This window comes from Balaenoptera physalus (assembly GCF_965194825.1).
Source record: "Balaenoptera physalus genome assembly, chromosome: 8".
Taxonomy (NCBI): Eukaryota; Metazoa; Chordata; class Mammalia; order Artiodactyla; family Balaenopteridae; genus Balaenoptera; species Balaenoptera physalus.
Genome location: NC_138887.1, coordinates 108,137,624 through 108,163,928, shown reverse-complemented (window position 1 = coordinate 108,163,928; position 26,305 = coordinate 108,137,624). Strand labels below are relative to the sequence as shown.

The following is a 26,305-nucleotide window of genomic DNA, read 5'->3' as shown; positions in this document are numbered from 1 at the left end:
TTCAAAAGAAAAAACAACAACAAAAAAATGAAGCCGATACTCTCTCAGGTGTTGGCTTGTTGCAGAGCATGGGGCCCAGTGAGCTTCGGGGGGTAAAGAGGAGGGTTTGCAGGAAGTTTTGGGTGCAGTCTATTGGGCAGGACAAAGAAGGGAGGGAAATTCATGAATTTTGTTTGTTTAATCAAAGTAAAGTTTAGAAAATTAAAATTAAAAAAGCCTGACCTTAGAGGTAACATTAGTCCAATAGGGTCTGATAATCCTAACAGTGATATCAAACAAGAAGAGGTTTCCAAGTCAGGTTAAAATTTTGGAAAGTAAAAAATTAGATTCATCTCATTCTTCTATTATGTATCTTTTTATCAACGGTAATTATAGGATTAAAATGAAGCGCGTTAGTTCTCTTAGTGCATCTTTTTAATAGGCATCTGTTATTTATTTTGCTAGGGATGCCATAACAAAGTACCACAGACACAGTGGCTTAAACAACAGAAATTTATTTCCTCACAGTTCTGGAGGCTGGAAGTCTGACATCGAGGTGTTGGTAAGATTGGTTTCTTCTGAGGCATCTCTCTTTGGCTTGGATATGGCCATCTTCTCCCTGTGTCTTCACGTTGTCTTTCGTCCCTGTCTGTCTCCCAATCTCTTCTTCTTATAAGGACACCAGTCAGATTGGTGTCCATATGACCTCATTTTAACTTAGTTCATCTTTAAAGACCTTATCTCCAAATACAGTCACATTTCTGCAGCATTGGGGGTTAGGACTTCAACATACGAATTTTGGGGGCACACAACCTAGCCCATAACAGCATCATACTAGATAAATTTGAATAAATTTTAGGGGTTTTTTCTGTCACCAACTGTGTGAAGGTTGAACTTTGTGTATGCACAAACTATATAGTTGTATATACAACTATATAGTTGTATATACACACAACTATCAATACATGTATTGATAGTTTAATTCTTTAAAATCTTTTTTTATTAAACTGTCTAAGGGGCTAAAGGACATTGCTCTTTTATTTATAGCAGATTCTAAGTATTAACTCTCTGGGTACAATAAGACTGGTGACCTCTATGGACCAAAATTCATCTTCTGTAAAATAAGGTGGTTTACAGTATGAACTTTAAATTTTTGTTCAGATCTGAATTCCTAAAACATTATTATAATAAAACAACTATAAAAATACAGATGATAAATGGCAAGGAAAAGGAGTAATTTTGCTAGTCTTTGTGAATAAAAGATTTATTTACAAATGGACTCTCCACCCAGAAAAAAACTAAATACTTTTAGAAAACAGTTATTAATATCTTTAGATAAACTGATACAAATGCGATGTTAGTCATAGAATTGCTGCATTCAGAGAGAAAAAAAGAAACATTTCAGTTTTTACTCCGGTACTGCAGTGATAACTGATACCATATTCTGCCATAGAGTATGAAGAACATATCAATAACAAAGAAATCTAGACGTTTGAGTGTTCCAAGAGGGTATTTATTTCAGATTGCTTTGCTGAGGTGGTAATGAAACGCAACGTGCATTTCATTTATAGGAGAGTTTCAGTTGAATTATACCGATGCAATTGAGTTTCCCTCCTCTGTCATAATACCCTGAAACACTTATATGAAATGAAAAGAGAGTACATTTTAAAAGACATAAAAAGAAAATACTTGTTGATGCTAGATTTAATTAATCCCCAGAACTCATCATCACATTTTGTGTCAGAAAATGGAACTCTAAAAAGAATGTAGCAAGTTCCAAAAGTTGTAGCTAAGATATTTGAGTAAAATGAACATGGCATTGGAAGAATTACAAATGGAACAAAAAAGACAAAGCTTTTCAGCTTTATATTACAGAGAACTATAATTATTTTCCTTAATTAATCATTTAGGCTCTGCTGCTCTTGAAGTGATTTATGCCGTCTAGTTGGGACATAAATAAATCTTTTGGTCTGATGGTATTTTGTTGTACAGGAGAAGTAAAACAATTACATGTTTCCTTGAAGAAAGGTTCTTGGTTTATGAGTATGTTAGGATACTGCCTTTGGTAGAGACTTGATCTACTTAAATGTGATAAGTGAGAGGATAGAAACAAATGGGACCAGCAAAAGTACCCCAAATTATTTTCACATTCTGTTATGACATTTTCAACAGGAACCTTTTCCCCTCTATTTTCCTATTTTCCTTTTAGTATTGGTAGCACTAAAATATTAACCAGTTAATATTTCAGCTGGTTATTTTGTGTTTGTTTCTTCATCGTCATCCAAGTAATTTGTCTACCACTAAAAGTTTATCCTAAGGAACTTTTTTTCTCAAGTTTACTGTCATTTTACAAAAGTTATTTTTGTTGATGAGTAATTGTGGTAGTAAGAAAATTGTTCCATGATTTTTACAAGTTCTGTTCTAGCAATGTGTCTTTAGTCTGTCTATTCTTATGCTATCAAGGAGGATGGTTCCAAAAATAAAATTCCTTAGTCATTGGATCAGAAATTAGAGAAAGGTGGTGAAAAGTTTCCCCCTAATTGGCTGAATTTGCTGAGTTGGAAAGAAGAGTCGGGTTTAGAGGATTCTCTGATTCTTTTTTCTTGGATTTCTGACAAGGACACATGGGGTAATGGGGGCACGTCTGTGTTACAAGTGGGGGACTTAGCTTTCCACCAGCTGTAGGTTGATGGATAGGAGAGTTAATGATACCATATCTCTCTCCAGAGCTAAATGCAGCACCACTGAGTATTCCAAACCTTGGCAAGCCGTTGTCAACCTGGGAGGAATGTGAGTCAAAACATAGCGCAGTGAAATACTACCTATTAAGAAAAAACAACTTTGCAAATATTATTTCTCTGATATCCAGCTTTTAGGAAAATATATGAGTCTTTTTATAACAGTCTTTCTATCAGCCTATAGAAGGCTGAAACCATTTATGGAAATGTTTCTTATGTGATGCCATTTATTGTCAGGCCAATACTTAGTTTTTATTTTCTTGATATGAAACAAAACATGGACTCCTCTCCTTACTGAGCCTGTTTCCTAGGGATGCAGATCTCCCTCCACACAGTTTGCATGATAACTTTTCAATAAGAACAGATCTTGTAATTCATGCATCCAATCCTTTCTCAAACTAATTGGAGTTACAGCATTTCTCCACCTCAATAGACAGTTATATTTATTTTCACTGCATTACTGCTTTATGCATTTTTGGCCACTGCCTTGTTTGGTTATTTTTACTTATAAACAATTCTAAATTCTTGATTTTTTCTGTAGGTTTATAGGTGAAATAAATGTTAAATACTAAAAATCATATGTATGCTAGGGTTTTTTTTTTTTTTTTGTAAAAATGTTGTTTTTATGTTATATAGACACCCACTCAAATACCTCCACTTGATTCATGAAAGTGCTTAGTTACTAGAGGATGAGCAAATAAGTTAGGTTTTAAGCCTACTTTCAGTGTCTTTCAGGATGTATGTGAAAGGCCAGAAGTTTTTTCTTCTGTGAAATGATACTTTTTCAACTACCCAAGTCCCATCACTTGCTCCATGCTCTCTTCCACCAAAGAAAAGTCAATTTCTTTGTCAGTTGCAAATAAGAGCAGGATATTACAACAGTTAAGGACTGCAAACCCAAGGGAAGATTTTTACCATTTAAGTAGCAAATACATAAAAGGTTTTCCCTTTGTTTGATGTATCAAAATTGAAACTTGAAGTAAAAAATATTTTCCTTTCTGAGCACATGAGATCTGAAACCATTTAGATGGCTCGGGAGTAATATTATCCTATTATGTCTCATTGGTTCAAGCCCAGTGATTCCTTATCATTGGAGATAGTGATTAATGGTCCTCTACAATCAGAACAGCAAAATAATTCTCTATGCTATTGCAGGCTACAGTACTCAGAGTAGCTCATATTAGCATTTTATGATAGAATCTTTAGTCATTTTTAATACAGGAAACCTCCATTACATGGAATTACTTCATAAAGTGGAAATGCTTTTGGCTGCGTGTGATGAAAGATAGGGCTTGAGTTCTTTACTTTTCCCATTCCAGCTGTTGTTCATCTCAGCAATTTGACTTTGTAGAATTCTACTACAAAAATGCATATTCTGTCTTCCTCTGATTTCCATCCCTCTTTATTTCCTGTGGTATTTGTTTTCCTTGCCTTTCATCGTGATATTTTTATACTCTTTATATACTCCAAATTTTATACTTTTTAAGCATAAAATAGTATAAAAAGAGTATAAGTGGGAACTTAAGGTGTAAAACTCCTATTCTAAGACTTCTTTTTTTCCTGAAAGGTTGTCATCCCTAGTTACCAATTCAACAAATATCAGGGAAGGAGATTCCACTTTCATAAGACTTAAATCTGTAGATGGTATCTAATCACAGGTAGAAATTCTCCACTCACATTAACCAGAGGCAAGCCAGAGACTCAACTCCATACATGAGGAGAGCACAGCAATGATAAGATACGTGAGCGTTGAGATTATTCCCTGTTTGTTGGCTTTAGTAATGGGAACTGATTTTTCCTTTGATCCAAATTCTGTTGAGTGGTTCTCATTCTGGACAATGATGAACGATATGTATAACACATGATTCGGTGGAATGAATAACGTAGTCAGTTATCGTGAAAAATCATTTTTCTTATTGCAGAAGTAGCAAGTCTAGATGGGAAGCGGTAACTTACAGATGTTGAAAGCCTCATATTTAATACACGTTGTGGGAGATGTAAAGATAGATGTATATAGATAGCTGGGCATTCTGTTCTTTTTTAAATTGAGATTTACGATATTATATTCATTTCAGGTGTACAACATAGTGATTCAGAATTTTTATAGATTATACTCCATTTGTAGTTATTATAAGTTTTTGGCTATATTCCCTGTGCTGTACAATATATCCTTTTAGCTTATTTATTTTGTACAGAGTATAAGGGAAGGTAACAAAATCATCATGTCATGATCACGTTTACATTTCACACTGACTGCTGCATCTGCAGTGTGATGAGGGTGTAAATGGGCGCCAGGGGCACAGTTAGTTTAGGTGCAAGATGATAGTAGTTTGGTCTTGGTCCATGAGGGTTTTAGTGGAGGGGTAGGGAAGCATCCATATTTGGAAGATATTTAGAGGAGGAGAGAGAAGGAGCAGGTGGAAATTTAGTCGGGAAACCAGGAGAGTTTTTTGGATTGAAATCCAAGAGAAAAGAGCTTCAAGGAGCAGGGAGTTAACCGCAGTGTGAAATGCTGCTGAAGGGAGCATTAGGGTGAAAACTAGGAAGGGAATTTAAAATGCATGAATAAAGGGAAAGGAGAAAGTGAAGAGACTGTGAGATCTTATGGAGAGGAGAATTTGAGTTTCCATGACTTAAAAAAGAAACCCGTGTCTCTGGTACCCGGAAGTTGTAACATTAAGTGTATGTGGGGTGGTTCCACATAAAAGTCTCAGAATTGGATGACTGAGTCCTTAGCAGCTGTGGCAGTCACTGCCACAAAAGCAAATGGGTGGTAAGGAGAATTTGAAATATTGGTCAAGGCTATTGGCCTTTTTCTTTTCCCTTATAGCAGAAATGATGAAACTGCTGTACTGGTCCAGCCGCTTTGTGATGCCACCAAGTAAAGCCAGTACTAGTTCGTCCTCTTTGCTTCTCCTTTAAATGCCAGGAACCTAATAATGTTAATTTCACTCTATCATGTATTCATTTATTACAATTTCAGAAGCATAGAAATGTATTCCAGTTTCAGCGGAAGCATGAAAATCTGCATTTCAATGTGTACTTGAAGATCTCAAGAAACTTTAAAGATGTTTTGTTTCAACCAATGGCATAAAAGTTTTTTGATGTTTGCTACTTGTAGCCTATTTTTAATTTATTAACCATGAAGGCAGCAAACATTTCTTTGATATATGTCTAGCTTTAGTGCTTAAGTTTACATATCTTTGCCATTAGTGCCTGTGGCTGATTACCTCAGTGACTTAAAACCCAATTCCGATCCAAATAGTAGAATAAAAGTCAATAAACAGAAACCACGGAGGGAGAGCGATTTAGATTCTTTAGGAAGAATTTACAAATGCTTAGAGCGATCTAAACAAAGAATAGGGCACTTCCATCCTGTACCTCACAAGTAGACGAGGATCAGGCAGAGGCTGAGCGGCCATTTGAAGATGGAATAGGGGAATACGGCGTCAGATGGAATAGCAAATATTGAATTAGATGATGTCTGAGATCTCTCCCAACCCTATAATGCTTTAATTCCATTATCTTGTTGGAGATCTGGCAGGCTAGCTGTCTCAAATAACTTGTAAGCTATGGCATATTCTATTAGCCACCTCACAAATGGATGTCTTAAGGAGCCAAGAACTTAGTGAACTTCTATCAAAAAAGAATTAACAACCTTTAAAGGTACTTTCTCAGAAAAACATGTCGGACGGTAGGAGGTCGTGATTGACTGCTGCTGATGTGATTTGGGTTTATCCTTGGTTCCAAATTCAAAAACCCTTTTACAATTTATTTCACAGTCCTGACTTATTGTTTTCTACTCCAGGCAGGAGACAACTGTATTATTAGAGTTCTCTCTGAACTCAGCACGTGTCAAAAGTCCACTTTAATCTCTGTTCAGAAGCCTTGATTCAATTTGGTTTTACTGCTCCATGTAAAGGGATGGATGTGTTCTTGGATAAGTTATTACCAGTCATAGTTTGGAAATGTCCCAGGGTAAATACGCAATTTCTAGGAAATTGCTAAAGGGAAGGCCATTGAGTATAGTTATATTTTAATAAGGCCCAGCTTGATAGCTGATGAGAGGATTGGTGGGAAACGTTTCTGGTTCACCATTATTTAATTAAAGAACAAACAGTCCTGAAACGGTTTATGTGCCTTTCGGGCAGGGACATCCTCTTTATTTGTAAGTTCTTCCCTCTTTATTTGTGCAGATCCCACTAGAGATAAGATGCAAGGGGGTGAGAGAGCATAGTCCAGCATGGATTTACCTCCAGCTCTAGAGAGCCAGATGGACAAAGGACAGAAGTGGACAGCCAGAGCGGGGTTGCCTGGGGCTCCCAAAGAGAAAAGCCTCTAGTGATCATCTCATGGGTGGTCTGATGCCACACTGTGCTCAAGCCTCAGGGCCGCTGAGAGTCCCCGAAGGATTTGACTTTTTTGCATTTCACTCATTTATTTGTTATTGTAAACAACACAGACCAGACTCTATTTTAGGTGCTGGAGCTGCAAGGAGGAGGAGGAAATAGTCTTTCATCCCAAGAATTCACACTAGAAATTAATATTTTAATCAAAAGTCCATTCACAAAGCAAGAGCCAATTCAAATGAATTCTGTTAAAGATTGGTTAGAAACATCCTTTATTATATCTAGGTTACGACTGAATAGAATCTCACATTTACATTTCTCGAAAGAAATTAAATCTACAACTATTACTACTCCTCCTTCCCCTCTTCTTTCTTCTCCTCTCTCCTCCCTCCTCCTCCTCCTCCTCTTCTTCTTCCCCTCTTCCTCCTCCTCCTCCATATTATTACTGTTATTATTATTATTATATCAGGCCTCAAGAGACTTGTGATGCTTTTCTACCTTGCAAAGGAAAACTCTATATATGAGTAACAAAGGCCCAGTTAAATTATAGTTTGTCATAAAAACCGATAAGTCTACATAGTGGTTTAGGGGTGGGTCTTACACTGAACCATTTAAGAAAAGTTAAAACAGGACTTTTGCAAGGTACAAAATGTAGAACAATTATACAGCTTTAAGGCTCTCCTCTGTAATGTGAATTCGGATTTATATCCTTAATATCTCTAAGTAGAATATCTTGCAAACATTCACAGTCCCCACTTGCATTCTCATTCAACGGACGATAGATGGCTACGTAACTCTGAACCTTGTCTCCCAACTCATGTCAGCAGACTCAAATCCTGTTAAGGTTTGAGATCTGCTAACTCCTATTTAGAGCTATGACTATGGCTTCTGCTGTGATATTACTATTCAGGACTGAGTTTTTTAAACAGGCCTGTGGAAATTGAAGAAGCATCAGGATGCTAATAATAGTAACAAAATAACAATACATTATACTTGGAAACTTACTATTTACAGGAGTGTGCTATCTGCCTTACATGCATCTTCTCATTCAGTTCTCACTATATTCCTATTAGTCCTGTTTTCAGATCAGAAAATGGTTTAGAGAAGGTAACTTTAGAGCTCTGAATGTCAAAGGTGTGTTAATTGACAGAGTTCAGATTGGAACTAAGATTTTCCTGATTCTGCGTCCTGCTTTATGCGCTGTGCTATATTGTCTTAACATTAAGTGGTGTTACTGCCAGGTGATTTGTGTTTCCAATGAGAAGAAGGGATTATGTGATGTCAATTGTCTGGAAGTGGGAACAAAAGCACCCAACTCATCCCTTCCATCCATGAGGGGTGTCTGTACATAGGAGACTGGGATGAGGGGAGTCTTTTATCAGTCTGTGAGAGACAACGTGTAGTAAAGAAATTGATTGAAAGAATGAAGAAGGTTGGAGGCTTAAGGAAGGAATTTGACACTAATGGATTGAAAGTCTTTGAAGAGGCAAATAAAAAAATCTATCAGCAGGAACTACAGGGTAGCATAGAATGATGAGAATTAGATGTAAGTTGTGTTCAGGGAGTTGTCTTGACGGCTCTGCACCTACCCCCCACCCCCTCCAGCATCTCAAGGTAACAGGTGTGCATAGGTGGAGAGAGAAGGTACAGTCTGGAGATTTTAAGGCCCCTGTTAGTGACTTTAGCAAGAGGTGCTTTTATTACGGTTCTTGAGAAAGTCATGATGAGGATATTTGGGAGTTAAGTTCAGAGCCATCAACTTCCACTCTACACAAGGAATGTATTCTTGATGTTTCAGAGGAAATTCATGAGAAGGCGACAGGTTGGGGCCATTGTCCCGATTTTAAAGGACATTCACTGATTGCTGAGTCCTTTTTAGGGACCTTGAGAGGTCCCATGGAAGTCAGGTTTAGAACCCCTGATACAGAGCTTAAATTAGTATAGAGTAGCTTGGGGTAGAAGTTGGCACAAAGGCAAATCCATTTTTACCAGGTTGTTAGTCTCTTCTATGCTCTGCTAACTTTCTTGGCAAAATTTAATTTTAGAAAACTAATGGCAATGCTGTTCCCCAGAGTCCAAGGAATAGCTTTGTCATCCTTCACCTCCGGTCAGCCATTAATGGGACACTAATATACTTTGCCATCAAGGGACACAATCGAATTACTTGGCTTTCATTTAATCTCTGTGCACTTTTCTCCCCCATGTTCTAGTTGTCTGTTTTCATGTTATCGCTTGGCCTGTAAAATACCAAGTGGGAGAAGATCCAGGAGAATCATGACACCAGCCAGGCTAGACGGTTTGCCCCCGGAGGAAGCCCAGCAGCTTGTTAGAAGTATCTAGGGAGTTCCTGCATATGCCCTCATCTCCTTCCAACACCTGGCAGCAGCAGGTGCTAGTGTTTATTAGGCAGAAACTTACCTGAAAGAACAAGCTTCAGAATAATAATTATACCGATAATACCTAATATCGAGCACTTACAATGTGCCAGACGTTTTTCTAAGCACATCACCTGTGTTGACTCACTTAATTCTTGTAACATCCCCGTGAGGTGAATACTGTTATTATCCCCACCTTTCCTAGGGGGAAGCTGAAGCACAGTTTCCTGATTAACCAGTAACTGGAAGAACTTTCCTTCCAATCCAGTCCGTCTGACCTAGAGTCTGAGCTCTTAACCACTTTGCTGAGCTGCCTCCTGTACCTACTCTTTATACCAGGGTCCAGAGTAATTCAAAGGGATTTTCCATCAGGGACCCTCTGGGTGAATGTCCTCAACCTTCCTGATTGGCCTGATCTGGGGCACCATTTGATAGCAGGCCAAATACCAGGTACCCTAGTCAGAAGGCTGGTTTTAAGCAAGCTGCCACTGGTGGGAAAGTGGGATGTGTTGTAGGTTGTTGGGAGAAGATGGGAGATGAGAGCAGAAGAGTGGATGTGTGGGAAGTGGAAGGAACAGAGTGTCCGCTTGTTAGTGAGAGTCTCCACTCTTTTCCATTCTGGAGATGAAGTGAGATAATATATGAATTCATTTGGGATCTGGAAAGTTCTATAAGATTGGTGGGAGGCTGTGGTTCAGGGGGCAGTAGTGTGTGGTGGGAATCAGTGGGTCCAGATGAGAACCTGGAAGGCAGAAGTGTGTGGGCAGAGAGCAGACACTGTTGGATTTTGAGAAAGGTGGTTCACACTGGTTAGCCCACGGGGAGCCCGCTGGAGGAGGGGCGCGGGGACTGGTCTGCAGTCACTCTCTGAATCCCATTTCAGACTTGGCAGCTGCTGCCATAGCCAGCTCTGGACTCCAGCCCACTGGAGAGGACCAGAGCTCACTGCCACTAGATCTGCTGTTACCTCAAAAAATGTTTTGGCGGAGCTCTTTCACCCTCTGCCCTCTCTCTTCCCCTGTTACAGAGTATGATGGGCCACCGCGTTCTATGTTTCCAGCTTCCCTCTTATCTGCTACGCTTTCAGAAGAGTATTTGCTAATTATAATCTTTGCAGTTCACTGGAGTGAACTTGACATTAAAAAGGTCAGGCGCCTCTTGGGTGTTCCTTGGCAGTCCAGTGGTTAGGACTCCGTGCTTCCACCGCAGGGGGACACGGATTTGATCCCTGGTCGGGGAACTAAGATTCCCACATGCCGTGTGGTGCAGCCAAAAAATATATATATATATATATATCAGGCCTCTCTTAATTTCAAAATCAGCATTTGGTGTCAACGGTGTGTGGTTACTCTGTTAATAATTCTTTCCTATCTACTTACATCTAACACCTAACACTGATATAATCCTTACTTTTACTCTTGCCCTGAGTTACCATTTATTTACTTATTGATGTACCTTTAAAATAATTACGTTATTTTTCTAAAAATGATGATACTCAGTGTAAAATAATCCCCAAATCCCACCATGTACAGGTAACCATCTCAAATAGCTTACTGAACATTTTCTTCAGACACTTCTCTATAAACTCCTAAATTCCACAATTCACATGAAGGAGATTATGCCATATGTAATTTTCGATGACTTTTTCTTTTCACTTAACAATATATTGTACTCAGACTTTCTTCTAAAGGTAGACACTCATTTGTAATATTTGCCCCGCGTTCTCCTGTTGTACCAACAGTTTACTTCACCAGCCCCCTGTCGACTGTTCATTGACCGAAGAGTCTGAGCATAACGTAGGGATCGTCCGACTCTGCTAATCCAGGCTCTGTGGCTTTGCTGTCAATCTGTGGGATTCTTGGCATCGTATAAGAGAAGGAGCATAAGAGGGATGAATGAAGAGTCCAAGACTCTGCTCCCAGCTCTGTCACTTAGTAGCTCTGTGACCTTAAAATCACTTTACCTTTCTGAACCTCAGGTTCCCTACCTGTAAATGGCGGTGTGGGTATGTGTGATATTAAAGGTCTGTTCTGCTCATTCACAAATGTGCTTTAAACCATATCTCCCATCCCAACTTACTCATGTCAGTTTTATTCACCAGTGCCTGTTAAGTTGGAGTATGTATGGAAGGAGTTGTTATACTTTGCCCTAAAATGAGTTTTTAGACAAGAGAATGAAATTAAAATTATTTCTCCCTCTTCCAGAGCTGCAGTGAAATTGTGTGTGTGACTGCGTGTGTGTTTGAGGTTGGGGTGGAGGTATCCTGACAGTGTTTTAAAAGTATCACTCTGTCCTTCCATCCGTCCTTTTCCTCTTTCTTCTCTCTCCCTCCCCTTCCTCCTCTCTCGTCTTTCCTTCCTTTTCTCTTTTTCTCTTTCTCTCTTTCTCTCTTTCCCTCTCTCTTTTCCTTCCTTTCTTCCCTTCCTTCCCTTCCTTCCCTTCCTTTCTTTCTTTTCCTGAAGTGAATTGAGGACTAATGCTATTCTTTCTGCTTCAGTCAATGGGGACTTTTACCCCATAATATAAGACAGGAGAAGCAATAAAGACAAATGGGGATTGTGTTATATTAATATATTGAATAAATGTACTGTTCCATAGTGGTGATGATGAAGGTCAAATTATTTCACTCGACTAATGCCCATGATTAAACTCTTTTGAAAATATTAGTTAAAAACATCCAAGGAATCCAGGTAAAAAACATTCTGAGGGTGAATAGGATGCTTCAGAAAGTTTGGTACGACCCCCTTTTAATTGTTCACTGTCTATCCTGAACCAGTTTGAATTCCTTTAAAATGAATTAAATACTTCATTCTCTTCCTAAAGAACGCATGTTGTGCGTGTTTTAACACTTTTCCTCCATTTTGGGGTCCTCAGTGATACCATCACAGGCAGCATTTATTGTAATTTGCTTTGACTGAGAAGTGCCCCCAGGGAGTTCGAGGTGCGTGGAGCCATTTCATTCTCAGCCCTGTGCTTTCTGGATTCTTGGTTTGATTTTTATGTTTTCCTGTCTCTTCTGAGAGCCAAGCTGTTATGGGCATATTTGCTAAAGCAGTTCTTTCCAGCTCTACACCACTTCTCAACACTTCAGATTAGCTGCATCTAATTTACTGTGGAACTGAACACAGAGTCTTATTGGAGTTTTTAATAAGTTAGTAAAAAAAAAAACAATGAGTGGGCTCCAGAAGCTTTTTCTGCTTATTCCCATGTTCTTACCTCCGTTCCAGAAACTTGAGGTTTCCAGAAAAGTGGTCTCCAGATAATTGCTGTATTCTGATCAAGATCCCATGATTCTGGTTTGAATGTGAACTCTTTCTTCTTCAGAAGAAGAGATGATATTGCCTTTAGTCCGTCCAGGTGCATATGACTCCCAATTCCATTCTCTCCTTGATATCTGACCATTCGGTTCTTGTTTTGCAGTCCCCAGTCTGTCCCAGACCGTCTGAGGATCCGGGTGAACAAAATCAGTTTACAAGACTATGAAGGATTCCACTATGACAAAGAGAAACTCCGGGAAGCTTGTAAGTTGGAAGTGCCTAATGGATATCATGGGATCAGCCTGTTTTCAGCTTCTTGGTCCTCCTTGGTTTGATGGATAGATTCATCTTGTGTCTGAAAGTCATGGTTAAAGAAATGAAGGGAAGTGTAGTAACATGTGAACCCCAAGTGATGCTATATGGGCTGAAGAAGATGGAACTAGAAAAGGAAATCAGAATAAGATAGTTCTGCTCTTGATGCCACGTTAGGATCTCTTGGTTTATTAACCATTTTAGTCTCAGGTTTACCTAAAATGAGAAAAGCAGAATGATGGTGATACAACATGGTATAGTAACATCTAGAAAATTCTTGAGACAGCACACGTCTCTTCCTGGAGGCTGCATTACCAAATACTGTCCTCATTCTTCATGCCAGTGTGACAGTTATCTGGGAACACACGTCCTTCACTTCTAGCTGTTATGTGATTGTATGGCGTCAAAGAAAGGCCCACAGCATAGTAAATGTCATGGTAAAATGAGTCATTGATGAGGTGCCGGTGCTTTTGAAACCTTAAGTTGAGTCAACATACAAATTCCTTTTCAATGTTCGTATTTTCCATATGCTTCTTTAAATATATATAATTATTAGTTCACCTTGCTCATCATTCCATATTTATTGGGCATTTTTTACATTCTAGTCACTATTTTAGATCCTTGTCTATACCATGAAAATATATGAGGTAACTGGGGAACGTCGGCCAGAAGCAGTTAAGACTACAGGTGTGTTGGATATCAGGGTTCTGGGTTACTTCTTAATTGTGGGGGCCAGTAGTCAAGTGCAGTAAAGGCAGAGAAGATGAGGGCCAGTGTCCAAGGGCACAGGCAGGGATGCCAACAGAGAGAAGGGAGTGTTGTATAGAACCAGGGATTTATGAACTAAAACCCAAACTGGCCCCAGGTGTGGACCTGCCTGAAGGTGTAGAAGACGCAAATAGTTAAAACTGGCAGGAGTGGAGTAGGGGGCACATTTCTGAGCTTTGATTCCTGAACCTGTGATCTGTAGTGAGGTGTACTGGATGGAAGTCCCTAAATCCAAGGACAGTCTCAGGGTGGGGCAGGGACTTTCAGATCTGGAGGTGACAGTGAGCAAGGATCCGCTTCCCCCGTAACTCAGGCACTAAACCTACCAGGGCATCCTGTATGGAATTTCTCTGTCCATTCTCTCACTGCTTCAGCTTCCTCAACCCTCTTCATCCTTTTCTGTAACCGTCAATATCCTTCAGCTTCTCCCCAGCCTTCTCGCTCCATCCTTCACTCTTGTTCCCTTTGGTAGGAATGCTTTGAGGTGGAAAAGGAACAATTCCCTGAGCCTCTGCATTTCCCCCTTCTGCCAATGGCAGATTATATTTTCTAATGTACATGAGATTATGCGGGCCAGACTAGCACAAAATCTAATTTAACCCGTAAGGTGGTGGACCTATATGTTTGCAATGGGAGATGTAGCTACAGTGTAAATTACACTGACTTTTAGAGGCTACTAATGATAAAGAATGGTGTTTTATGTTCTTTTTCTTACAAACTTCTAAACAAATAGCTTACAGGTTTGAAAAATTAAAAAAGAGACTGGATCTCAAGCCAGTAATATTTTGCAGCTTACCATCAGCTCTGAAGAAAGTCAGTTAGGAGTGGGGAAGCTTTTGAAATTTTTGGCTGAAATGAGATTTGAAGTTTATCTGTGGATTTCAATGACCTCTTCTATCTTTTCTGGGGCATTATCGGTCCACTATTGCCAGAGGTGATTATGATTTGAGTTTTTACAAGATGACATTTCCTGGCAAGTACTCTGCTTATCATCTCTTTTGTGATAAAACATCTATGTGAGGAAACTTCTTATATCAAATTGAGGGAGGTGACTTGGTATAAATATAAGTCCAATAAATTCAGCCATGTCTTTTGGGACCCAAAAGAACAAAGAAACTCTCAAAGAGGGAATCAAAGCATTATCTCATTCTAAAGATTTGAGGAAAACAACATATGAATTAGGAGTAAAACAGCCAACTCAGTCATTCTACGTTTAATATATGGCGATGATGCTTCTCAATTGTAGTTGCTTGAGAAAGTTTGTCCTTGGGGGTTTATGGACTTATTCACACTCACCCTTTCTTCCCCGGCTCCAACTTGCAAGTGACTACAGATTCGTGGGAAGGCCGACAGCTCAAACTGAGTATGAAGGCAAAAACCAGTTCAAATCCAAATGTGCAGTGCATGCCAAAATAGATTATTTCTGAAGCATTAATGATATGAAATAGAACACATCTAGATAAAAGGGACTCTAGGAATGTGCTCTGACCTGCATCCTGGAACAACATAGGGGGTGAATCCTCTTCGGTCATTCATTTATTGTCAACATCCAGGTCCAAACTAGAGCAGTCCTGCATTACTGGGTTCAAAAAATTAGTTCCCTTTCTTGATGATACACCAAGTGACTTATCCAGGCAGCATGTGGCTGTTTTCCTTCACCATTTAATAGAATCTTGCTCACGTGTCGGGATCATTATTCATATTAGATTACACGCTCAGATGTTTGGTGTCTTACAAAGCCCTGCTTCTGTCTGTGAGGCAGGACTCCGTGGTAATTACAGGAGGGCAGCCCTTTTTCATCGCCGTGTTTATTTTGGCAGAGAGAAAGATGGCTATAGTATTTTAAATACTTCCTGTCTCCCTTCCATTTAGCCCCAACTCACCTGGCGGCATTTCCTCTAAAATAATAACACAGTGAGGGTCAGTCTTTGCCAGTCTCTCCTTCTGCTTTTGTTGGTAAATTTCAGACTTGCTTAAAACAGTTACAGTTTTTTCACTGGATTTATGAATTATGAATCCTCAAGATAATGGTTATGTGGTCCAACAGAGGAAAGTCTATTCAACTTGAAATAGAACATAAGGAGAAAGTAGCAATATTAAAAAAAAAATTCTTAAAGTAAATCTATAATAATTATAGCAGAAACTCACTCCCATAATCAGAATAAAGTATAAAAATGAGTTCTTAATAAAGCATATAATCATATAGTCTAGGCAAAGGGTAATCAGTTTTTTAAAATTTCTTATATTTCTAAGTACAAAAGAGTTTCACTGACGCATGACATATATGTTTATATTTGGAATAACTTGATACTGGCCAAGATGTAACTCTATCTCTGGTAAACTGGCTAAATTTTTCTTCTGGCATCAGCTTACTCTGCACTTTTTAATGGCCATGATAATTCATATGAGTCTAGGGCCTAAAGCAGAAAAGTAAAAACCAGTTTGGAACTAATTGAAAACAGATGTAGCCTATAAAGGTGGGGGCATTGCTAACATGTGTTGTATATCAAATACAGTGTTCAACAACCCTTTTATATACAGTATCTCAGTACCATGGATATTATCTGGCCATTTACAATTTAGTATATCTATATAGTGGATAATATCTCAGTATATCATTATCTGGTTAAGAATGATGATTGTGGCTAATTAGATATTTAGGCGGTTGTCCTAATGGAATTTCCTTGTCTTCTGTTGAATGACTTAGTAGAAGTGTCAGAAACATTTGTGATTGAATCTCACTTGCAACCTTGACAAAGTAATTTTACTGATGACCAAATCTCTCATCTCTCAAACGACAATATAATTGCAGCCTCATAGGGTGCTGAGGGTTAAATGTAATGTTGTATATGAAAGCCCCGCTGCACAGTCTGGCAACATTAGCAAGCTTTCCCAAAATGGTAGCTATGATTGTTTGAGTTGCTATTCCAAAAGACACTGCTGTGACATTGCCCTTCAATCTGCAAGTCCACAAGCCAGGCTCAGAGCAGCTGCCCTTTTTTTTTTTATATATATCCTCTCACCAAACTGCACACACCATCGCCACCCTCCAACTCTCTCACTTTCAGAAATAGAATTGAAAACGCTAGTATATATTACAGAAAGATCACGGAAAGAAAATATAAGTAATCATTTGATTTACTTTTATTGTGTCAGCTAGTACAAGAGACTGCTACGATGGCAAGGTATTTACACCTGTGAAACCCATATTTAGTGATCTGGTCAGATATCTGCAAACTCCCTCTCTTAAGTCCTTATACATTTTCTTAAGTGCATCATCTGTTATGCATCATGGAATATTTAAAAATAAACTTTATTTTGGAATAATTTTAGACTTGCGAAAAAGTTGCAAGGATACTACTAGGAGTTCCTACACACCTCTTACCCAGTTTTTCTCATTGTAAACATTTTATATTACCATAGTACATTTGCCACAGAAACTGATATTGCTTCATTACTGTTAACTAATCCCAGTCTCCTCTGGTCTCTGACAGTTTCTCAGTCTTTCCTCCACCCCCCACCCCCATGACCTTGACTGTCTTGAGGAATACAGGCCAGTGACGTGTACAATATCCCCTTTTATGGCTTCATCTGTTGTTTTACTCACAATTAGACTGGAGTTGTAGGTTCTTAGAAAGAATACTGCAGAGGTGAAGTACGCTTCCCATCCCGTTATAACAGGGGTTACCTGATTCCCACATGACATGCTTGTGATGGTAACCCGATCTCTTGGTTAAGGTTGTATTTGCCCCGTTTCTCCACTGTAAAGTTCCTGTCTTTTTACTTTCCCTGTGCTATTCTTTGTAAGTGAGTCACCATGTTTCACTCATCTTCAGAATGGGGGGATGTGGATCATTGGATTTTTTTTTTTATTGTTTTCAGTTTTTATGTATGACTCAATTGCCTTTGATAAACATGCCAAAATGGTGGAGCCATTCACTCATGGATGAATCCGTGCTTCCAAAAACTATACATTTGTATCAGTTATATGTTGGATATCACCCTAGATGCTAGGCATTGAAAGATGAAACCAGGGCATGTAACATTACAGTGTCATTTATTCAATATACATTTATTGAGTGCTTACTCTGAGCAAACAGTGGTGGAAAAAGAAAAGCATAAATAATCCCTGAAAAAGCTCATCAAATGAGCTTTTTCTCATTTGATGAGGATTATGATAGAACTAAGGAAACACTATGTATCTATTTTCTTAGTAAACATTTAAATAACTAAAGGAAGGGATGGAATATATAAGCAGGCATGACAAAAGCCAATGTAACCACTAATTAGCTGAATGACCTTGGGCAATGCATTTACCCTCTTCAGGCTTCAGTTGCCCTATCTGCTAAATGCAGTGGTTAAATTCTATATTTCCTCAGGGCATACTGTACGGTAATAAACGTTTAGCCCTGTAGAAATTACATAGGACTTAAAATTTTTCCTCCTGACGTGTTTACTTAGGAAAGTTTTTAACGCTCCAACATCATTCATTGCAATGATTGCAAGCATCAGAACGTGTTAAGTGCGTTTTGCTTCACGAGTTTGCTAAAAACAGTGATTTTTTTTCTCCCTATCGATTGCTTCATCTAAAATTGAATCTTTCCCCATCATTTAACAAGTTGACAACAGGGCCGTTCAGTAGAGATTAGGCCTCCATTTGGTGGAGGTAGGAGTTCCATCTGAAATCTGTCTGAGGAGTTAAATGATGTCAGTCTGTCCTCTGAAGGGCACTGTCCATTGCTTTGCAAGTGTTTATGTTTATTTCTATTTTCCTGAGTTAACATTTACTCAGAGTTTTGTGTTTAGTTTCCTTTACTGTTCTCCCCTATCTTTTGTCTGTATCTTGTATTTATCCTTAATAAAAATGTAATGCTAATAAATAAAAATAATTGTAGTTAATGCATATTGTACTATTACTGTGAGCTAGCAAATGTCTTAATATTTCTACACATATCATATAATTTAATTCTCCCAACATCTCTGTGTACTAGGTAGCATGGTGATCCCCATTTTATATAGAGAGCAACTGAGGCCCAAGAAACTTAAGGAAAATTCTAAGGACCTGACATTCTGAATACTTCTTTAATCACTATGCTCCCTATTTCTTCCAAGTAGTAGTTATTTTCTTTTATAAAATATTTTTAATAGCATACTTGTTTTTAAATCTTTCACAATACCATTTCAAATGCTTTTTTGTATTTAAACTGACTTTACCTTAATTTACCAGACTCTGGTTTGTTGGACAATTTTCTGTTTTTGGATCTTTCTCTACCTCCCAAATAAATCATCTGTTCATAAATCCATGTATTTATTGACTGCTCACCATATTTCTAGTACTACTTCAGTTGATGGGGATACTGAAAAGTGCCTGCCCTCATACAGCTTATACTTCATTTGGAGAAATAGACAAGTGAATAAGTGATAGAGCAGTAAGTGCTATAATGGGAAATAATGCAAGAGTGACAAAGGATCCTATTTTTGATAAGGTGATCAGGGAGAGACTTTCTAAAAAGGTAACATTTAAGCAGAGACCTAAAAGTAAAGGTTGAGTATGCACCTGGATTTCTGAGGGACAAGTGTCCCTAGGCAGAGAGAGTGGCTAGTGCTAAGGCCCTGTGGTGCAAACATCCTTGGACTATTTAATGCACAACAGGGAAGTTCATGTGGCTGGAACCTGGTTAGTTGGGTGGAGAAGGGTATGAAGTCATTTTGAAGTTGTAGGAAAGGGCTGGCACATGGAGGGGGCTCGTAGGCCATGGAGAGGCTTTGAGTTTTATTCAGAATGTAATGAGAAGTTCCAGGAATTATTTGAGAAGGAGTATAACATGTCTGCATTTATTCTGAATAATTCTGGCTGCTGAGTGGAGAATTGACTGCTGGGTTGTGAAAGTAAAAATCAGCGCACCAGATACAAGGCTAACATGATATTCCAAGTGAGACGTGTGCTGGAAGTTGAGGGAGTTGAAGTAGCAGGGCTGGGGAGAAACAGTTGGACTTTGGATCTGTTTTGGAGGTAATGCTGGTAGGATCAGAGGCTGGATTAGCTGCACTGTGTAGGAGGAAAGGGTGATTCAAGGATGCCTCTGAGTTTTGGGCTCGGCAACTTGGTGCACAGAGTTGGGGCAGATGTAGAGGACCCAAGGGTGACCAAGAAGCACAGAGTGAGCTAGGAAAAAACAAAAAACGGGAGAGCTTGCTGGTTGGAAGCCAAGAGAAGACGAATATTTTGTAAAAGAATAGTGACAACTAGGTCAAATGCTCTGTGAAGGTGCAGGGAGATGCACGCTAAGAACTGGTCATTGGATTTGGGTAGAGGGTGGTTATTAGTAACCTCACAAGAGGTCGTAGAGGGAAGAAGGTGGATAGAGTAGGTTCATGTGCAAATGGGACCAAAGGAAGTGATTCCACATAGACTGCCCTTCTGAGATGTTTAACTGGAAAGAAGAGAAATGGAATGGGGGCTGGATGTGGAATCAAGGGAGGTTTGTTGTTGTTGTTTTAATTTGTAAGCTAGTTCAGCTGTGTAGGCTGGTGTGTGTGCCGATGGGCCAGTCCACTAGAGAGGGAGAACTTGATTCAGGAGAGAGAGGGCCAGCTGCAGGAGCAATGCCTTTAGATAGGTGGAGATGGGGTCCAGTGCACAGTGGAGGGGTGGGGACAGTCCCCCAGAGTACGGGGAGGGAAGGCAGAGGAGTGGGTACAGAGGCAGGTAGCTTGGGGGATTTGGTACCAGGGAGAAGCAGAAGTTCTATTCTGATTACTTTTATTTTCTCAGTGACATAAGGGGCAAGCCTACTAGCTAACAGTAGGGAAGGGAAGTGTATCAGTGTTCAGGGAAAAAGAAAAGGGAAAGTTTGAAATAGCCATTTGAGGAGTGAGACAGTGAGTGGCCTGGGAGGAATTGCTGAGCAGCACGTTAGATCTGGAACCTTGGAACTCCTTGATTTTTTCGTAAGCATGGAGACCCTGACCTGTCAGTTCCTGGGGGTCTTCTTGGCTTATACATGAGTGCATTCCTTGTCTTGCTAACTTCCAAGACTCAGATACCAGGGTAATATTAGGCTGAAGGACGATGATCTTATTTTTAATATAATCCCCTTCATTATCTAATTCTGTTTATGATCCAAAGCCTTGCTTTGTGTACAAGAAAATAAGAAGTGATTCCAGAGCTGTGCTTTATTAGATGTTAATGATGTTAGGTCTCAGACAAGGAAGTAGCCTAAAGTGTTCATACTGATACTCTATTCTTCTTTCCTTGTTAAAACTTAGCCTTTGGTAATGAGAACTATCATTTGCAGGTATATTCTTAAGTCTTGCCCAAAGGAACATTTTTGCTTTTTGTTGGTTTATCCTGTGTACAACACACACACACACACACACACACACACACACACACACACAAATAATGACTAATTCTCACTACTTATATACCAACCTGATCCGTTTTGTTGTTACCTTCCCAGGGTGCCAGCTCTGGGATATGAACTCAAATGGTCGTTACGTTTCTTTTTGAAGACTTTCTTCTAAGAACTTTGTATAGATTTGATACTTTTTCTTTCTTTATGTTAATGTGTGTTTGGTGTGGCATTAGCCACTGCAGAGTCATGACATCATATTTAATAATAAATAATAACACTTAGTGTCTGCCTAGTGCCTCCTAGTTTACAGAGGGCTGTCGCATACACTGTCTGCAGGCATCAGCAGAGGGACACTTAAAAAGCTGGCTTCACACAGGCTCACATAGCTGCGACAGGATTTTAGTAAGAATTTACATCTCCTCTCTCCTAATCCAGTACACTTTCTAACCACAACCCTCCTGCTTTGTAAAGACATAGCTGTGTACTTACAGAAATGTGGGGTTTTTTTAACATCTTTCTTGGAGTATAATTGCTTTACAATGTTGTGTTAGTTTCTGCTCTATAACAAAGTGAATCAGCTATACATATACATATATCCCCATATCTCCTTCCTCTTGCGTCTCCCTCCCATCCTCCCTATCCCACCCCTCTAGATGGTCACAAAGCACCGAGCTGATCTCCCTGTGCTCTGCGGCTGCTTCCCACTAGCTAGCTATTTTACATTTGGTAGTGTATATATGTCAATGCTACAGAAATGTGTTTTAAAAAAGAATTTGGCATAAAAAAAAAAAAAGAATTTGGGGTCGTAGTTCTTGGTCTTGTTTGTGTTCCCTGGGAAGCACACTGAGGCTTTTGAGCTTTATGTGTTAGGAGGTTTACTGGAGATTCTCCAAGAGGGAACGGAGGATGTAGAGAGGGAGGAGTAGGAGTGGACAGAGGGGCAAACTGAGCTGTGATGCGACTGCAGCAGAGCACTCCCACAGGGACATTTGGATCTGGGATCGCCAGTTAGAATTGTCCCCACTGAGGCTAGGGTTATTGGAGATCGTTCAGGCTGTCCCCTGGGAGGAAGCGAACCGTGAGTGAGCTTGCGTCCTTCTTAGAGAGGGGCTCAGCTGTGAGCTGTCAGCAGAGCCAGCACTTTTCAGTGGCTGAGGGAATGAGGGCCTCCATCCCATCGTGGATCTGCGGGAGGCACATCTGTTCTGAAAGCACCATCTTGTCTGCATAACTCGGCACCTGATTTTTGAACTAAAAGGCCAGGATGTAACCACCCACACACCCAAATCTTTGAGTCCATTCATTCCCTTCTTCATGTGACAACTATTTATTGAACACTTATTATGTACCAAGCAACGTTCTAGGTACTAGGAATTAGGCTCATGTATCACTAACCTCCAAGTTTCTCTCTTTGTATCTTTTGGCCTGACCTCCCTGCTATTCCAAATTCAGGGAATTGGAATATAAGCTAATTACTTTCTTTAGATGCCTCAGAATGAGCTAAGGAAAGTGGAAACCTAAAATGTTAATGCTGACCTTTTCTTAAAGGTTCTGTTTGCCCTGAACTACTATCAAGCCAAATATTCTCCTTTTGGAATTTGAGTAATTAAAATTGGAAATCTGAATGCAAGGTAATATAAATTTCAGGCTATTTCTAGCCCAACATTGTAGTCAGAGATAACACCAGAGTTTGATCCTCAACAAGATGGATACTTATTCTATATGTTGATCCAACTTATTGGTAAAGATACTGAACTGAACAGAACCAAGGACAGAAATATGTGCTGGTCTGAAAATAACCTCTTTGCAGAGTGATTTAGAACCACAATTTTATTTGCTAGTTATGTGGATAAAAGCTTCAGGCCTTTCGTAGTTCATACTGTTGGAAAGCACTCTTTCTTAATACTTACTGGGCTTCCTGAATCACTGATCCACTGCCCCTCTTCTGGAGTCACTGATAAGCAGAATTAAAGCATTCCCTTGGTTATCAGATGCTAGAATTGTGTTTTCTTTAGACTGCCCCAGTTCACATCTCTACATGGCAGTTGTCTATATATAATTTGTTTACTCTTTTTGCTTTCACAAAGAGACTTGGGCCTCTATAACAGATTTTAGGACATCTTCTGTTATTATTCTTCACATGTATCCAATCAGCTCAAATTCAGAGCTGCATGTCTGAATGTTTCTCCAATATCTGTCGGTGACCTTGCCCATTACCATCATGCGCAGTTGACAGTAAGATGTTAAAATTGTGATAGAGACTTGAACCAGTGTCCCTAAACATCATTTTGAGTACAGTATTTAACTAAATTTGGGGTCTGGTTATGAATCTTTTTGCTTTTGGACACAATATTTCACCTTGACTTTTACATGTATTTGGCTGGCCAACCCCTGTAGCCAAGATTTCCATGTCACTTTAAGTGCTTGTTATCTTCCTCCCAAATACTAGAGCACTGGCAGTGAATTATCAGTGGTGGTTCTTCCCTGTATCTCGGAATTTTGCGAGTATTACCTTCCTAATGAATGTACCTGGACAAAAATTATATTGTTTTCTAATTAATGCCCATTGTCAGGTGCCTTCTAGAACCTTACAGTTAATTGCTTCTATCACATTTAACACTGGGAGTGCACGCCAAGGAATTTTATAAATCATTCTGTTGTGCTAGAATTCCACTGTATGTGACATTAGGAATCCTCATTGAAATGGAGTTCCCTTCATCAAAAATAGAACTTGACGTCATTGTTAGTAAACCTTCAGATTAAGTTGGAAGAAGATGACATTTTCTAGAACTGTTTGACCTGGACCTTTGGTTTATGTTATTTACTAGAAGATAGTATTGGACCTCCTGCCTTTACTTTCTTCTATTATTACTGGTAGTGCGTGAACCCAATGTATCCAAAGTAGGAAAAAAGAAAACTCATGCAATGTTAAGCATATTAGCTGTGCTCGGGTTGCACTCTCCCTCTGACTCCTTTCATCTTTGTTCAGAACACTGCTTCCACGTTTTTTTTTCTGGATTTCTCTTTCTCATTTATGCTTTTCCATTCATCATGTGCTATATGCTGATGATTGGAAAGATAAGAAGAAAAGGATCGATCACTCTTAGTTCCTGAGATGACGTGGTCTGGGCCTTGGGTGGACGTCTAGGGAGTTACAGTCTCCCCTTCCCTCCAGGCTTGAGAATATTCTCTCCCCAATTCTGCCTGTAACAATATTCTAACTCTGAAATCCCTTTCGGATATTTTCGGTGTTATCAATTGCCTTTGAGGCATTTGTAAGTGCTTCTTATCAACCATCTTTCCAAGGGCCACTTAACTTTTATATCATGTCCATCACCTATCCCTTCCCACCCTCCCTCTCTCCTGCCTTCTTGGTTTCCCTTCCCTCTCTCCAGCTCAGCAAGCCACCGTCTGCCGTGGTGTCAGGCAAGTGTGTGAGAAGGTTGTAACTGCCGTGGCCACTCTGAACAGCTGTGAATCACCCTGGTTCCTCTTCCCTCTCACCATCCAGTTCATTATGGAGCTGATTCGTAACATCTCCCGCATGTGTCTCTCCCTTATCTTTACTGTCTTCCTCTATTCCAGACTCCAGCATTGCTCATCTCATTTACTGCTATAGCTTCCCAACTCACCTTCCTGCCACTCACCTTTGCCTTCCACATCTATGCCAATGATGTTTCTAACATGTTGTCAAAGAAAAATCACATGGACAAGTTAAACAGGCAAGGAAGACTTTATTCAAGACTATTGCAATAGGAGTCAAGACAGTGGCAATGGGAAGAGAAAGTGAACTCTGCTGTAACAAAAGGCGGGAGACTTTTTAATCACTGGGGTGAGCGAATGGAAAAGTGCTAGAGGACTTTAGCCATTTGATTAGGCTATCTGTGTTTGCTAATTGTCACTTCTTAGCTACCTATTGAGACAAGGAACAGGAACACTATCTTCGGTGAACGATTACATGTCAAAGGGATGGGTTCTGGGTCTTTGGGAAAGATGTCCAGGGTTGTAGAACTGGCAGAAGGCTGGGAGAAGATTTCCCTCTCAAAGGGGCAGAGAAAGAATTTATCATTGAGAGTCTTCTAAAGTAAGTACTCTACGAAAAGGGAGGTCAGGGGCCTATAGTCAGGGAGAAACCTGTCTAAAGTTTAATCGAGTTAGGGGCGACATTAAGCCCCCCTAGGTCAATGTAAATCTTGAAACCATTTTCTGCTGCAAACCTTTTAGCATCTGCCAATCTCTTTGAGAATAAAGCCCCAACTCCTTAGCATAAAAAAACAAAACAAAAACAAGCCTCTGGCCTCGGCCTCACCCCCTTTTACTCATCACCTACCTATCTTCCTCAATCCTGAACATTTGCTTCTTTTCATGCCTTGGTTTCTTAGAGTCTAAAGATGATCTAAGACTTAGAGAATTCCTTTTGTCTAGAAAAGCTCTGGTGTCTGTTGTCAAATGTCATTGTTTTCTTCACTTGGGAAATAACTCCTTATGAAAGGGGATCCTGCTCTGGGGAATGTGTAGCTCTCCTGAGTCCTAAACACACTTGGTTCAGTGACTATCAGCCTTCCTAGTACAACGTGTATAATCAGTAGGATGTTTTTATGTCACTCCCCTTTTCACGCTCCCCTGTGACACCTTGAAGGCAGGTACTGTGTCTTCCTTAGTATTTTATGCCCAACTCCTGGCACTGGAGTTGTCCCTGGCACGGGAGTTGTCCCTGGCACAAGAAAATCCTTAAAATTTGTTTGCTGAGTAATTAAGTGAATGACTTGCTGACCTGAAAAGTATTTTGGCACAATCCCTTGTATATACGGTGCACATTTGCCAAATTAAATGAAAATGCATACCCCAAGTTGTTATTCAAGATTATTATTAAGTACGTAAGAGGATTAAAAAGAAACGTGATTTGTATGTCCCTTGGGTTGCCTTCTTAGGTAGTATACCATCAGACTAAATAGCAGAATCTGACCTGTAGTTTGAAACCCATATTTGTAGAGAACCTGCTAGTTTCTGGAAAGCACATCTTCAAAATATTATCCTCGAATCAAATGCAATAGTTACTTTTATCTTATGGGTGACATTTTAAATTAACCATGGAGAGGACTCGGTTCAGCTCAAGTCATGAAGTTCAAACTCTAGGATCATTTTTAATCACAGGCACCAGGGGTGGTG

General features: G+C 39.6%; 1 protein-coding gene across 6 annotated transcripts in view; it reads left to right on the top strand.

Annotated features, from left to right (window-relative positions):
• The window catches only part of DGKI (diacylglycerol kinase iota), a 455,938-nt gene that overhangs the window by 314,222 nt on the left and 115,411 nt on the right, over nt 1-26,305 (top strand). For all 6 annotated transcript variants that reach the window (XR_014266816.1, XM_082472878.1, XM_082472877.1 and 3 more), the window contains one exon: nt 12,862-12,962. Coding sequence is in view for 5 of the 6 variants with exons in the window: in XM_082472878.1 (XP_082329004.1) it covers nt 12,862-12,962 (101 nt within the window). In the remaining variant the exon portion in view is untranslated. The remainder of the gene's footprint in view (nt 1-12,861; nt 12,963-26,305) is intronic.